Here is a 15,485-nt window from a genome sequence, read left to right as displayed (position 1 = left end):
ACAGAAAGGACATCCATGCACACTTGACTCCTCTTGACCAGATAATCAGCATGCAAAATGACAGTTTCCCGTATTAACTTCAGCACCAGACCCAGACACATCTGCTTTTCAGCAAGGAATGAAGTCATTAAAAAAAAATCACACGAGCTTTTTTTTTTTCCTCCCCCACCACGATTCAGCATGAACCCAGCCAGAATAAACCAGCACAGAGCTGGGGGAATGTACCTGTACAGAAAGATCTGTACAGATCTCTCTGAGTTCTTTGTTGCCCGACAATAAACTGTAAAAGGCAGTCATATTTGAAAGTAAAAAAGCATTCAGCTGTGGCTCTGGGTTGCGGAAGCTGCCACACTGTGAAGGAGGAGGAGGGTACCATACCTTTGGTAAGTCGCCTTAGAATCTGACAGCGGCATTTAAAAGAGACAGCTATCATTCTTGCTCCCTGATCTCTGGCAAAGTGCACACAGGGCTCTGCTCTGGTGGCTGCGGCGGCGAGCAGCAGTATATGAATTCCTTGCGCACATACCAGGAGGAAGGTAGTCCCAGTGGGGAGTGACAAAGCTTAATTCCTCTTGGCTGATGCAGAGGTCCCCGCTACATGTCATCTGGTGGAGCTGTGCTGATCACTACTACTACCACCTCTGCCCGGCACAGCCTCCTCCCCCTGCTCCACCACAATGGCTTGTAAAGTAAGGCTGTTTCGTAGCAACTAAGCAGCAGATAGGAGAGAGAGGGGGACAAGGCTGGGAGAGGAGCCATTCCGCAAACCCATGCACTGTTTCAGGGTAAGGCTGTGTACTCTAGTCAGAGCAGGTCCCTCCACCCCTTGCCTCTCAGCTGTGGGTCTCACGTCGTGGGGAAGGGGAAAGATGCCTGCACTCTGAGTTTACAAGGGAATGTGTAGATCACAGACTATATTCTTTCAGCGAGGCTTACGGGAGAGGCAAAGGAACGGGCACCCTGCTCCAGCAGAGCATAGCAGTTTGGGCTAGGGATGAGAGGCACACCTTTGATCTACCTGGAAAGGTCCGTTTGGCACTTTTCAAATCTCTGAGGGGTCAAGGCTGTGCTGGTTTGTGGATGGGATGGGAGGAAAAACTGAGGGGAGGAGCTCAGGAGAGTGCGGCGAGCAGATCAGACCGAGTTCTAAGCCCTTTAACCACTCTTAAGGAAAAAGCTTCTGGAGGGCAGCTCAGTCAAGACTGTTTCTAAAGATGCCAGGAATACACCAGGCAAACATGACCAAGAATTTCTATTTTTAATGAACCTTATGCTGTTTCCCCAAACAGCCCTCCCCTAAGCCATTCTCCACATGCAAATCTGAAGTGCCCTGCACCACCACAGCAGATCTGCTGTGGAGAGGAAATTTAACAAGCCCTACACAGCCCGTTCACAAACTGACAAGAGGCGGGCCCACATCTTCCTCTGCCAGCACCAGCCCACTCAGGACACAGTCACCAGAAACTGACATCTGCTGTGGAATCTCTATCACAGTCGAGACATCTCTTGGGGGAGCTCACACAGACATGGGGTGGGGAGACTTAGATGGGTGGCTAGAAACATAGACAGCAAGTCAGTCACGCCGGGGGAAAGCACTTCAGCGTTGAAGCTGTTTCCTTAATGTTTCCAGAGATATGCATTGGTCATCTAATGTTATTCTCTACCGTCCTGTTTTATTCCCCCCACCCCAAAGAAATCGTTTAAAGACCAGTGAGTAAATGTGTGAGATCTGGCAACCTGAGATCTATCCTCAGGGTCAACATGGTAAAAAGACCGTCATCCTGAGGGTTGTCATCTGACCCACACATGTACACACACACACACACACACACACACACACACACACACACACACCTATACACACTAATACATACACAATACACATACCACATACACTTATATACAACCACACTCTTATACACACAATAGACACACTCACACACCATATACACTCACACACATCCACTCACACACATATATACATACACACTTACATACACAATACACACACTCACGCCACACACACACACTCACACATAAACATACTAACACATACACAATAAACATACCACATACACTTACATACAACCACACTCTTACACACACAATAGACACACACACCATATACACTCACACACACTCACACACATACATACATACACACTTACCTACACAATACACAGACTCATGCCACATACACACACACTCACACATAAACATACTAACACATACACAATAAACATACCACATGCACTTACATACAACCACACTCTTACACACACAATAGACACTCACATACCATATACAGTCACACACATACATTCACACACACATATACATACACACTTACATACACAATACACACACTCAGGCCACACACACACACACACACACACACAGAGTTTAAAAATGTGGAAAGTCGTTTAAGCTGGATTCTAAAATAACTTCTACTGTTTCAAGCCCAGTGACAGCATCTTCTGTTCATTCATAAATCTCAATCGCATCGTCTGAGGCAAATTCCATTCATCAGGATGCATATGCTTGCCCTTCAGAGTCCGACGGAAAGTCACACAACTGACCATTGTGAACACCTGCATGAAAGGCTTTTGGAAAGAACAGAACTCCCTTATCAAGGATGGTCTATCTGGAGCCTCTTGGCTATCATTAATGAATGGGAATGGCGGTATTAAATACATTGTGAGAGTCCTATATTTTAAATTGCTTATCCAATACCATCATTTTTAAAAGAATGACATCCTTCATCACTTTTGTTCCTTTTAGGACATCTCTGGAAATATTTTAAACTCCCCAGTATTTGTTTCCTTCTAAATAGAAACAAACCTAGTTGCCAGAGGCTTGGATCGTTACTTCATGTGAAGAGAATATTTATAGCTATGTTGTTTCACCATCCTTCCTGGAATCTAACGCCTTTTCTAAAATGTAGGCTCTTGGAATATGCAGCTGTCAGGTAGTTTTAATACCACCTTACTTGGCGAGCATTACTACTCTGGTCTCTTTTATTAATGTCTATTCTGTTAAATCTCAAAATCGTACAGAGATCTTGTGCCTCTCTGCACCATGCAGCCTCAAATCTAATTTGCTCCTTCTTTAAAGCTAAGACGATCAAATATTCCTACTTTCACTAGCGTTCCCAGTTTTTTCTGTTTCTGTTTTGTTTTGAAGCCCTGTTTTCTGGCCCCAAGAAAGAGCTTCAGAACTACTAAAATATTCTGTTTCCATAGCAGGAGACATAACTCATCCTGCAGCACTCCCAAAGGCTCCTAAGGGTCCACACCAGAGGCTATCTCTTCCCTTTGAGTTTGCGAAGCTAATCCTAGCCTAGCTTCTTCTCCAGACGTGAGTCCCTTGAGAAAGGCTTTTCCTGGATGTGAGGAAACCTCCAGTGTGGCCCCACCTCCTTATCCGGGGTCCTCCAGGACCCAGATACCTCCTTGAGAACAGTTCCTAGGCCAGGACATCTACCTAAGTCAGACACTGTGTCCTTTCTACCTGATACAGACTGAGCCTCGGACATTAAACTCCGAGGCAGCAGAAAGCCTTCCAGAGGTGGAAGCCTTCCTCCATCTCACAGCTTACTGACTTGTGGGACAAAGGTCTCACATGCCCCAGGCATCCGGTAGACATCATCCACAGCTTCCTGCCAGGAGCCTGGCCCACCATTCTTGCATGTAAGTTTAATATAACCATCCATCTTTGGACTCCCTGCCACCTGGAGTGGCTCAACCTTACAGGTAGCTTGGATATCACAACACACTCACCGAAAAGCACCGAGTAGTGGCTAAAATATGACAAAGCAGTCAAAACGGCGTCAAAGGTGTGTCTGAAGATGTCGTGGAATGAGTGGGAGAGCAGTTTAAGTGTCAGTGTAGGGAGTATTAGCTTCCTTTAATACAACAAATGAACAAACAAAACCCCGAAGCCTCAATATCTAAAAGCATGGCCTTGCTGGACTGGGAGTAGATTAATCCCTTGGGATGATAACTTCTCTCAGGGTTTCTCTAAGTGCAAGCTCCCTTAAGGCATAATGCAAGGGTATTACATTTGCACAGGATTTAACATATCATTGGGGTGACTCTGTTCAGGTACAGACTGGTTCTCAGGAAGGTGACTCAGCTGGCTGCATGTGTAAGATCAAGAAGAACCATATTTTTTCATCCTCCATAGCTCCACACAGATGGAGCCTAGAGTTTGCTTATGACAGGCAAGCAATCTTTTCTCAAGTCACATCCCCAGTCCCAGTAGTCTTTCATTACCTTTCTTACCAGTTCCTCTACACTGACAGAGAGTGTGAGGACCCCTGAGTGGCTTCATCCAGTAGTGGATGAAAACAGAGGCAGAGACCGACAGGCAAACATCAGGAGGGACCAGGCAGGGGTGGAGGTGGGGGTGGGGGAGGGTGTCTTGTGGAAGAGGTGGAGGATATAATTGAGCAGGTTGAATGGGTTAAGAACACCACAGGAAGAACTATAGAGTCAATTTAATTTGGGCCCATGGGGGCACAAAGAGACTACCAAGCAAAGAGCATGCAGGGGCTAGACCTAGCCCCCTACACGTTTTTGGCAGATGTGAAGCTTGGGCTTCATATGGGTTCCCTAACAATTGGAGTGGGGATTGTCTCTGAGTCTTTTGCCTGACATTGGATCCCCTCCCCCATACCTGGACTGCCTGGTTGGACCTTAGTGGGAAAGGACTTGCTTAGTCCTGCTGGGACTAGATGTCCTATGTTGGGATGGGATGGTATAGGGGGTGGGGCTTCCCTTTCTCCTCAGAGAAGGGGACAGGGGTAAGGAAGGTGTACAGACTTGTAAAGGTGGAACTGCAGGAGAGAGGAGGAGGGGTTGCGATTGGGATGCAATGTGAATAAAAAAAGTTAATTAGGAAAAAAATTGTGAGGACCCTTTAAGAGCAGCTACACTTTGTAACCAGCAGGGGCGCCAAGAGACTGTTTCTCTCAGCCCTTCTTTTTCTTTTTTTTTTAATTACAATTATTTTTTTAAATTGGATATTTCTTTATTTACATTTCAAATGTTATTCCCTTTCCTGGTTTCCTGTCCATAAGCCTCACTATCCCCTCCCCCTCCCCCATAAGGGTGTTCCCCCATACCCCCCCTTACCACACCCATGCCCCACCCCCGACATTCCCCTGCACTGGCTGTCCAACCTTGGCAGGACCAAGGGCTTCCCCTTCCACTGGTGACCAACAAAGTTATCCTCTGCTACCTATGCAGTTGGAGCCATGGGTCTGTCCATATGTAGTCTTTGGGTAGTGGTTTAGTCCCTGGAAGCTCTGGTTGGTTGGCATTGTTGTTCTTATGGGGTTGCAAGCCCCTTCAGCTCCTTCAGTCCTTTCTCTAACTCCTCCAAAGTGGACCCCGTTCTCAGTTCAGCAGTTTGCTGCTAGTGTTCGCCTCTGTATTTGACAAGCTCTGGGTGTGTCTCTCAGGAGATATCTATATCCGGTTCCTGTCAGCATGCACTTCTTAGCTTCATCAATCTTATCTAGTTTTGGTGGCTGTTGTCACCCACGTCTGCTTATGCCCAAGTCATCCACAGCAAAGCTAATGGACGTAGGCATGGATACTGTGGCTATAGCCACAACCAGGAGGTTGTTGAGACAGAGACAATTTCTGGGAGGTCAAGTGTTACCAGAGCTGTCCCTTCAGACTGGCTGATAATCTCCTGTCATGCTTTTTAAAAACATATTAATAGTACCGATTTCATAAGTTGAGGCAGGGCAGGATAGATAAAAATCAAAAGAAAACAAGCCCCCCAGGCTTGCTCAAGGACTCCAGGGTTCTTAAAGCCACCACCAGGACGTGGACTCAAAAGCTGCATTTGTTTTGTTTGGTTTGTTTCTGCCTGTTTTCTTTCACTGTGTTCCTTTCTCTATGTCAAAACCTTTTTTCCCCCTTTTTTATGGAGTCGTTTGATTATTAGCAAGGAAAGGCCTTTGCAAATTTCCTTCCATACACATATACCTGGAATATTTTTTTAATTAAAAATTACACTGAAACGATGGAACAACCGCAGATAAATGCCTCTTCCTTTGATATGAGAATCAAGTTGGCAGAAAAACTACAATTTCATTACCGTGGTCTCCTTCCTTACCAGTGATTTCATAAATCTGTAAGAAAGAACAACTGGCGGGTCTCACTCGTTTGCTTATTCACAGTTGTCTTTTTATTCCTTGCAGGCAACTGAGTCAAAATACTCAAATCACTTAGGTTATTCCTCAACAGCAAAGGACATTCCCAACTGGCTCACATTGAGTATTCTGATTATGTTCCCCCCACAGTTAATTATGGTGAGTCCATACGGGTACCCTTAAAGAAGTGTATTCCAGACAAGCTACGCTTCAAAATTAAAGTCCCAATAGCCAGTCCTGTGCTACCTGCTTACCTGGGCCAGACTCTTATGCCCTTCACTGCCAAAGGGAGAAGGTTGACTCCACTTAACAGGAGAAGGTTGGGGACTCCAGAGCAGGAACTGCAGGAGCTTGTCTGCTCAGAACACGTGGCAGGACGTGTCCAGTGATGTGAGAAGTGCAAAGTAGGGATGGCAATAGGAGAGGAGCTGTGCGGGAGGGAAACCACCCCTTCGATGGTCCAGGAGGGATGGAGAGCAGCCAGAAAGTTCTGGTTGGGTGTATCACCTTGGGAACTTCACTTGGTTCTGCTTTGTCTTTTGAAGGTTTCTGGTGAAAGGCTGTGTCGATGACTGGCTTCACTTGTGCTTTTAGGTACAGAGAACAGCGCTGGACTTTATAACTGTCATGCATCCTGTAGAAATATAATTCCTCAGTCTGGCATTTGGTCCCTATGACTCGGTGTGATGGGATGGATTGCGTCATCAGACAAAACACAGGGAAGTGTGAACTTGAATTAACAAGAATGGTCCTCACTTTCTTTCTCCTACCCTTAAACTGTAGTTTTTCTTGTTTCCCAGTATTGTAGCTCCCTTCTTCAGCAATTGATCTACTCCCAGGCTCTGGAAATGACTCTTCCTCTTTTTTTTCCTTGCTTTTAAATACTGCTTGCCAGTCCAAATTTGCTTTTCTATTCTGAAACCATCTTCCTTGATTCTTGACCCCAGCATCTGGGGTACCCGTCACAGCCCCTCAAATTATGCTTAATCACATCGAGCTTCTTATTGACTCCCTAACAGGACACCTGCTCTCCTAAATGACATCATCACCAACTTCCTCCATAGACAGCTTGAGTTTATTAAAACCCCTCTGTCTTAGGGTTACTATTTCTGGGATGAAGCACCATGACAAAGGGAAGTCAGGACAGGAACTCAGACATGGCAGGAACCTGGAGGCAGGAGCTGATGCAGAGGCCATGGAGGGGTGCCGCTCACTGGATTGCTCCTCATGGCTTGCTTAGCCTGCTTTTGTAGAGAACCTATGACCATCAGCCCAGGAAAGGCCCCACCACACGGTCTGAGTCCTACTCCATAAGTCACTAATTAAGGAAATGCCCCACAGTTGGGTCTTACTGAGGCATTTTCTCAAAGGTAGCTCCATTCTTTCAAGTGACATTAGTTTGTGCATGTAGACATAAAACTAGCCAACAAACCCTCTCAACTCATTCCTTCTTATGACGGCCAAAATCCTAGGCCAGCCATGTACAGTTACTTAAAAAAGGCAGAAGAAAGAATGGATGGATCGCTCTGTTCAGCAACTGCCTAATTCTAGTGCCCAGTGTACTGGCTGTGAATTGGAGATAGCCCTCCTATCTCAGGGTACAGTTAGTGACCAACACTCACCATGATTCTTTTATAAGTGTCTAAGCTGCTGTTTGAGGGGAAACACAACTCTTTGAATCTTGCAATAATTCTCAAAATTCACTCCTTCTGCTCCCTCTGGGCCAAGTTAGAAGATGCTGCCACATAAGTCATCTCACTTATTTGGGGGGCACAACTACGGCCTGAGTCGTGCTCCATGCTGTGATCTACAGCGTATACAGCTCACATGGCAAATAAACACAGAATTGAGGAATAAAGAAAAGCACAACAGGAAAAGGAGCTACAGTTCCAAAGAATTAAACCCCTATTAAAGATATATATATATATATATATATATATATATATATATATATGAACAACTGTAACAGCACAGACAAAATCTGTGCATTTTCTGCAAGCCCAGACTGTGGTGGTGGCCTTGAGTGCCAGTACGAAGGCAGGAAGCATGCCTGTTTACAGCACCAAGCCAAAGGAGAAGGGGCTGTGTGCAGGGAAACCAGGCCAGGTCAGATGGGATCTGGAATCCGACACACAGCAACTTCGTTCAGGTCCTGCTTTCCACTCAGCCAACAGACTGCCATCCCCTGCATGTTCTTTCCACGCCACTAAACACCATCTACCACACTAGTTAAATAATTGATTCGTGCATAGCTCTTCTCCCCTCCCAACAAGGTTTTGCTTCTGCTTTAATGGAGTAATGACATTATTTTGGAGATTTGTCTGTTTTGTTCATTGCCTACCCTAGCTCCTCGCATAGAGCTCATGTTCAATATATTTTTTTATTAATAAGTTAGTGGGGGCTTCCCTTGTAATGGCCCGTCTTTACAGGCACTGGTTCTGAAGCTTGTGCAGAAAAGATAAAGTTGAGAAATTACCGTAAAAGCCAAAACAGACCCCTCCCACACTGAGAGGAAAGTCTCTCACACAAGGCCAGGTGTCTTGCATGTTGCCTGTTTGTTGGGAGGAGGGGAGAATCAGGCACCCTGAGCGCCCCACAGATTTATTTCTGGTGCTTCCAACAAGATGATTCATACGGACTCTGCCATTTCTGACTATGAGGAAACACAACCCAGCTTGTTTTTTGTTCCTCCGAGGCAGCAAGAGCATCCAAGAGAAAGGCAACGTAAGGAAAAGATGGAAAAATGCAAAGAATTCTCTGGCTTGGCTCTGGGTGAAGGAAGACACAAACTGGCCGGCAGTCATCCTCAGGGAAGGCTCTCCCTAGCATGTCTACTCATGGTCTGTCAAGGACGGTTGCAATGATACAGTAACGGACCATCCACTTCCAGAGACTATTTGTATCTAGTAGCATGTGAACTTAGCCATCCCATTGCTCGCCAAAACATTTTAACCACAGCCATGTCCGCAATGGTCTCCTTGCAACCTTGTAGCTACTGTGATGATCTGCTTCCTGCCGGCCAGGAATTGAGCTGTCCACAGTCAGAATGCACACGCTGAGGCGAATCACAAGAAGCCTGCTCATTTCACTCTGAATCCCTTAAGATTGCCTACAGATGTGTCAGAATCTAAAACTTTAAATAAAGACAGGAACGGTAAGTCTTGATACAGTTACTGTTTCTGATACACTGAAGTGCACAGACTGCATTGTTCCTTGGAGCTATGTAAATCATGGGTCATTAAGACACGTGCAATTAGGAGGCAAATGCTCAATCGAGACTGATGGCAAAGAAGGGAGAGATCGTGAATCAGGAAAGTCAACTGCAGAAAATAAGAGGCGACGTTGAGAAGGAACCTAAGGACTCAGAGGGCTCAGAGTCAGGTTCCTAAGACCGTCTTTCTGTTGGCCATCACGACAAGCACCAACTAACACAATCACTTCGCTGGCAAACTGCATTCATGAGGGTGATATCTAAATCCAGAACACTGTAAATCCAGACTCATGAATTCTAACTAATAAACTATGGACCCACTCTTTCCAAACTGTTGCTCCATGCACATGGATCAGGTAAGATGTGTATCATCTCCTCTTTAAAGACAAACAGTGCTTGATTTAGTCTGTGGATCTACTCTGGTAGGGACTGGCTCCCCCGGCTTCCGGCCCCTGGCTTCCGGCCCCTGGCTTCCGGCCCCTGGCCCCCGGCCCCCGGCCCTCATCTGTCCATCATTAGGCCTGACCAAGGAGAGCGTACCAGCTGTTTAGACAAAGCAATAGACAATGCCTGTGAGCCAGGCTGATGACATGCTCCCTCACAACGTCTGTTAAAAGTCTCAAAAATATGATCTCACGTCGTGGAGGGGTTGGGGATGGGTGCCTTGGTTAGAATTCTTTTGCTGTGAAGAGAGACCGTGATCATGGCAACTCTTATGAAGGATAACATTTCACTGGGGCTGGCTTACAGTTCAGAGGTTTAGTCTATTATTGTCATGGTGGGAAACATGGCGGCATGCAGGCCGACATGGTGCCGGGGAGGCAGCTGAAAGTTTTATATCTTGGTGTGCAGGCATCTGGAAGAGACTGTGACACACTCCCTACTTCAACAAGGCCACGACTCCTAACAGCGCCACTCCCTCTGGGCCTATGGGGGCCATTTTTACTCAAACCTCCACACTGGGAAGGGCAGGCTATGAACAAGGCTAGAGGTGTAGTCTTTTTGGCATTTGGAAAGAAGTTGGCTTTGATTCAAACCATGATAGAGGCAACCACAATTGCCCTATGGATATGGATTGTTCCACCAAAAAATTCATGTGCGGAAGGCATGGCACCCAGCTGACATTGCTGCTGAGGGGTGATCTAATAATGAGGGTCCTGAATGCCCAATGAACAGATTTATCTGTTGACAGGTTCATACTTGGCTGGCATGGCTGGGAGATGGTAGACACATGGAAGTAGAACCTCGTGGAGGAAGTAGCTCTGAGGGAGTGCTCTGGAAGGGTAAACTCTCCTTGCTTGCTGGCCATTGGATGGTGAGCATCGGAGCCCTCTACTCTCCAGCGAGCTGTGTTTCATGCTACTCTGCCAAGTCTCAGGCCAGCAAAGTGTAATTGCTGAAAGTGTAATACAAAATAAATCCTTACTCCCCTACGGTGTTGCTGGCTTTTTACATAGCAATGAACCAATGGCTAACACAATATTGTGTTAGTGTGTACATGAGTATTCATAGGTGTGTTAAAGGCTTCAGAGTTTGTCCGTATAAGATGCGGAGAATCACAGCCAAGGAAAGGGGATGTCTTACTCCTGTGCCTCTCTCAGAAGAAATCTACACTTAATCAACTTGCAAAGGATTCTGTGAGCCATTTCGTGTGTTTCTGAGTTCATCATCACAACTTGAAGGTCACCTCTCCCTCACTTGAAACAGTAGTGCCCATATATTTTACCTTTATTTCCATAAAGATAACATGAACTACCCCTTGGAGATGGACTGCAAACACTTTCATCACCGATCACCGCCCATGAAAACAAAAGGTAGATGGATTTCAGCCTTCTAGTAATGCCTAAAGGGGAATACCGAGATGTTCATAAAAATGAAAAAGTTGAAGAAATGAGGGAGAGAGACAGCATTTAAATGAGGGAAACATTCGAAACCGAGGCTGGCCTTGTTCCCAGGCATCTCAGTAAATAATTGTGTGAGCCACCTCAAAGCAGCAAGCCCAGGGCCATATTGTGTACTGGGTGCTCCTTGGAGTGGGCAGCTACTGGAAGGCAGCTGAGTCTCAGAAGGAGTCCAGGACATAGGCCCCATGGATATGATCTCACCTGATGGCCAAAGGCTGCCAGACTCCTGGCGATGGTCTAAGCCATGTTCTCATCCTAATGTAGGGAGGATTAACCTGCAGGAGGCCTCCTCTAAGTGCATCTATAGCTAGGACAAAGCCTGTGTCAACAACACAAGAGTTCTACAGAGAATCTCAGTCAGTGGTCGACCAGAGGCAGGTCATAGCCAAGACTCACAGGTGAAAGAGGAAGAGAGGAGGTGGGCCAAAGATGATGGTGATGATGATGATGGTGGTGGTGATGATGAAGAAGAAGAAGATGATGGTGGTGGTGGTGGTGGTGATGGTGATGATGATGGTGATGGTGATGATGATGGTGGTGGTGGTGATGGTGATGATGATGAAGATGGTGATGATGATGAAGATGATGATGGTGGTGGTGGTGATGATGATGGCGATGGTGATGATGATGGTGGTGGTGATGGTGATGGTGATGATGATGAAGATGGTGAAGAAGAAGAAGAAGAAGATGATGATGATGATGATGATGACGAGATGAAGCTGGTGAGATGGGGAACTTTGAATCCTGAAAGTTACCCTGCATGTTATTCTGAATGCTGTCGCCATCACTGGCATGGCTTGCCCTCACATTGCAGTCCTAAGTGCTGAGCAAGAGCTACATCACCTGGATTCTCATTGAATTCTCCAAGAACAGCTTCATACAAAAGAACCTAGGTTTAGCAAGGTAGAACCGGTAACCGAAGTAAACGTCTGTGTTCATAACGAGCAGCAAAAAGAGTTGGCTCACATGTGTGTTGTGAAGTGATTACCAGGATAGATTGACACACCCTCCACTGTTCCTGGTTACCTCCTGTGCTGACGACACTTAAGATGCACCCTTCGCACAGTACAGTGGTATCTGCCATCACCACTAGGCCATCATCAGATAATACAGCTCTCTGGAACTTGGTCCTCTTGGGTCTCTGTCCTCTAACCAACATTCCATTTATCTTCCAAACTCAGAGGCCCATTGGTGTGCTTCCTGCTGCTATGAGTTTGGTTGCTGTTTAAATGCCACTGATGCACAGCAGGGTCATTGAGTATTTGCCTCATTTTATTTCCTACAAAAGTCTTGACAATGGGTGTATCACAAAGATGACCTGGTCCCCAAGATGGCAATATCAAAAGTGCTAGAACTTTGATAAGGTAAGGCTTTGCAGGAGATCCTCAGGTCACTGAGTGTGTGCCCTCCAAGGCAGACGGACAACCCGAGTCTCTCTGTCCCATGAGTCATGATTGGAGTATTTTCGCTCTATCACACACTCATGACTTTTCCTCCCTCCATGTTTTTCTTTATTTGTTTGGATTATTGGAGATCCAACCTAGGGCCTCCTATATGGCATGCAGTGCTCTACCACTAGGCTGTACTGCCTGCCTTGAATGCCTTTGTCCACGGTGTGCCATCTGAAGCCAGAACAGTGGGGACAAATGGTCACCTGCAAAGAATATCTAAAGCTACTAAAGGAAACGTTTTCTTGTTATAAATTGATGGTTGTATCAGCTAAGTCATCTGGTCACAGAGCTTGGCATAATGTCCTTCAGCCTCATCCTTGCTACAGTAAGGACCAGGGCTCTCTTCCTAGAGGCGATTATCCCCAGTATACAGAGCATCTTCCACATCAGATCACCCATCGATGGACACATAGGCAGATTGGATTTCCTGCCTTTCGTCAATAATGCCTCAATGAACATGCCAATGAGGAGCCTACCACACTGATTTCCTTTGCCCGTGTGGTATAGACATGGGACTACCAGACTGCATGGTGATTTGGGAGCCTCTATACTCTTCCGAATAGTGACACCATCTTCCATTCCTACGTACAGATCAAGGGTTCTCTTTCCCTCCTCAGTCCTGTTGTTCCCTGGACTAGGTTTTCGAGGGACATTCAGGAACTTGCTTGACCCAAAAGGAGTCCCAGCCGGATGAAACATTACACCCAGGACCAGGCTAATGAAAACCACCAGTCCCACACCCACCATGGCTCACAGGAAGAAACATAAAATGGGTAAGCTTCGAACAGCTCAGAGTGGCAAAGTAATGGCCCAATTTAGCTTTGAAGCATAATAAAATATCCTTTAAGTAGGAAATTAAAGACTTTTTTGGCATAATCCACAACACAGGACAGCTCTGGAGTAAATTTACACCTTGTCCTTCTGTCCCCCGCCTGCCTCCTCCTTCGGTGTTCCATTATCAATCTCTCAGCGGGGTTGGGATTTCAGCATTAGTGCTCACAGACAGAACTGGAAATAACAGCATTCTGCAAATCCCTGCCCAGCCCTGTTGTCATCGCCTTCTCCCTCCTCATGCGTGGATTCCTCGGTGCTGCTGCAGATTAAAGGTAATTCTCGGTCATTACTGGGGTCATTTATCACCTTCCCTGTGTGTTTCTTTTGTGCAACCCTTGAGGAAGCCTTGCTTATTTGAGGAAGTTCAGATTCTGAGTGGAGAATGAAGCTGTGGGGGGTTTTCCCTTCTTTTTCCTGGGCAAGACATCTAGGTGTTTCTTGGGATACAACCCCTTTGACTGTTACGATGGTGACAGGGTCCAACTTGTCAGGAGACAGAAGACAAGGCCATCTATCACTATCATTTGGAAATCTCATCTAGCAAAGGATTTATGATCTGCTGGGTTCAGAGGAGATTAAAAGAAAATAAAACAGAGGTTGAATAAAGCATGTCTGCTGGCGCATAGAGACGAAAGGGAATTTAGAGAAGACCTGAAGTGATTGGCGTGCAGCCAGAGGTGCCGAGTGACACTGGACACTGCCATGCCAGTGTGGATGGGGAGAGTCGCAGACTGCTAAGTGGCATGGTTGTGTCATTTGAAGAGCAGCCCGCTTCCTGAACATCTGATTGAGACAGGAGACAGGAGCATGCATGCAGAGCTGTGGAAACAGACTCTTAAGGTCAACAAGCTAGCCTTCAAGTCAGACACAACGACGGCCTCGTGCCTCAGTCTCCCTAGTTTTTCATGAAGTGGTTAAGATCTTAAGTCAAGATGTAAACCGAGAATCCCCCCATTTGAAAGCAATCGACATTCAGTAAATGCTATGTTAGCCCCACAAAAGCTGCGATGACCTACCCTCATTGAATGTGCAAGAAGGGTAGAGAAATCACTAAGAATATTTACAATAGCTTCAATACAGAGGAGACACTGGAGTGGGACTAATCACCACACACGTTGCCATGCCAACAACAACATCCCTCTGGTTGTTGTAGCTGTTACAGAGAGCCAGGTCTTGAACTTGACAGGCAAAGCTTCTGTCTTAACTGGTTATCTGACTGGTGACTTAAGCAACACTTGTAACCTATAAATACACTAGTTTTGACTGAGTGGAATTTAGAAATGACTTAGCTGCACAGCTCACATCAACTTGCACTTCTTTTAAATGACCCTCACATGGCTTGCCTTAGAGGATTACAAGCTCACCTCACCTAGAGCCTTACAGTTTGGTACGGTGACTCTCAGGGGGACTGAACACAACCTACCTCTTCCAAATGTGTCCCAGATTTCCCCCAGTGACTTTACAGGCTTCTTACAGTCACTGTAACTTGTCTGGATCTTAAAGGGACTTAAGATTCTTGTCTTCTTTCTACAAACTTCTTATAGGCTCGCTCAGGCAATGGACCTCACAGATAGTCTCTTTCTCTTACCATATAATTTGATGATACACGCCCTTTGCCCTTCCCCAACTCCTTCCAGGATTCTCCCAAGCTACCCAATGGAGGGAGCCCTTTTAAAAATCCACCAAGTACAATTTCTGCTGCTCACATACTCTTGGCTATGTGGCCTTCACTGGAGGACGGTCCACCCACCTGGGGCTGTACTCTTAAAGAAAACTGATTTTCCCTTTTCAGCAATTACTTCCCAATTGCTTCTGGGATAGGGCTGGGCATTCACGCCCTCTGCCCTCTTCTCCTCTTTAGGCTGGGTTTTTGTCTGTCTTGACAAAAGTTGCGCATGATGCCTCAACTGTGAATCCAC

General features: G+C 46.1%; 1 protein-coding gene across 15 annotated transcripts in view; it reads right to left on the bottom strand.

Annotated features, from left to right (window-relative positions):
* Positions 1-15,485, bottom strand: part of Grip1 (glutamate receptor interacting protein 1) — a 657,377-nt gene that overhangs the window by 279,410 nt on the left and 362,482 nt on the right. For 5 of the 15 annotated variants that reach the window (XM_039079963.2, XM_063264319.1, XM_063264321.1 and 2 more), the window contains exon 1: positions 379-4,336. The exons of 8 other annotated variants lie outside the window; for them this stretch is intronic. In XM_039079963.2, the coding sequence (XP_038935891.1) occupies positions 379-433 (55 nt within the window). In that variant the 5' untranslated portion in view covers positions 434-4,336. 15 annotated transcript variants of the gene reach the window in all.

This window comes from Rattus norvegicus, chromosome 7 (assembly GCF_036323735.1).
Source record: "Rattus norvegicus strain BN/NHsdMcwi chromosome 7, GRCr8, whole genome shotgun sequence".
NCBI lineage: Eukaryota > Metazoa > Chordata > Mammalia > Rodentia > Muridae > Rattus > Rattus norvegicus.
This window is presented reverse-complemented; position numbering and strand designations above follow the sequence as displayed.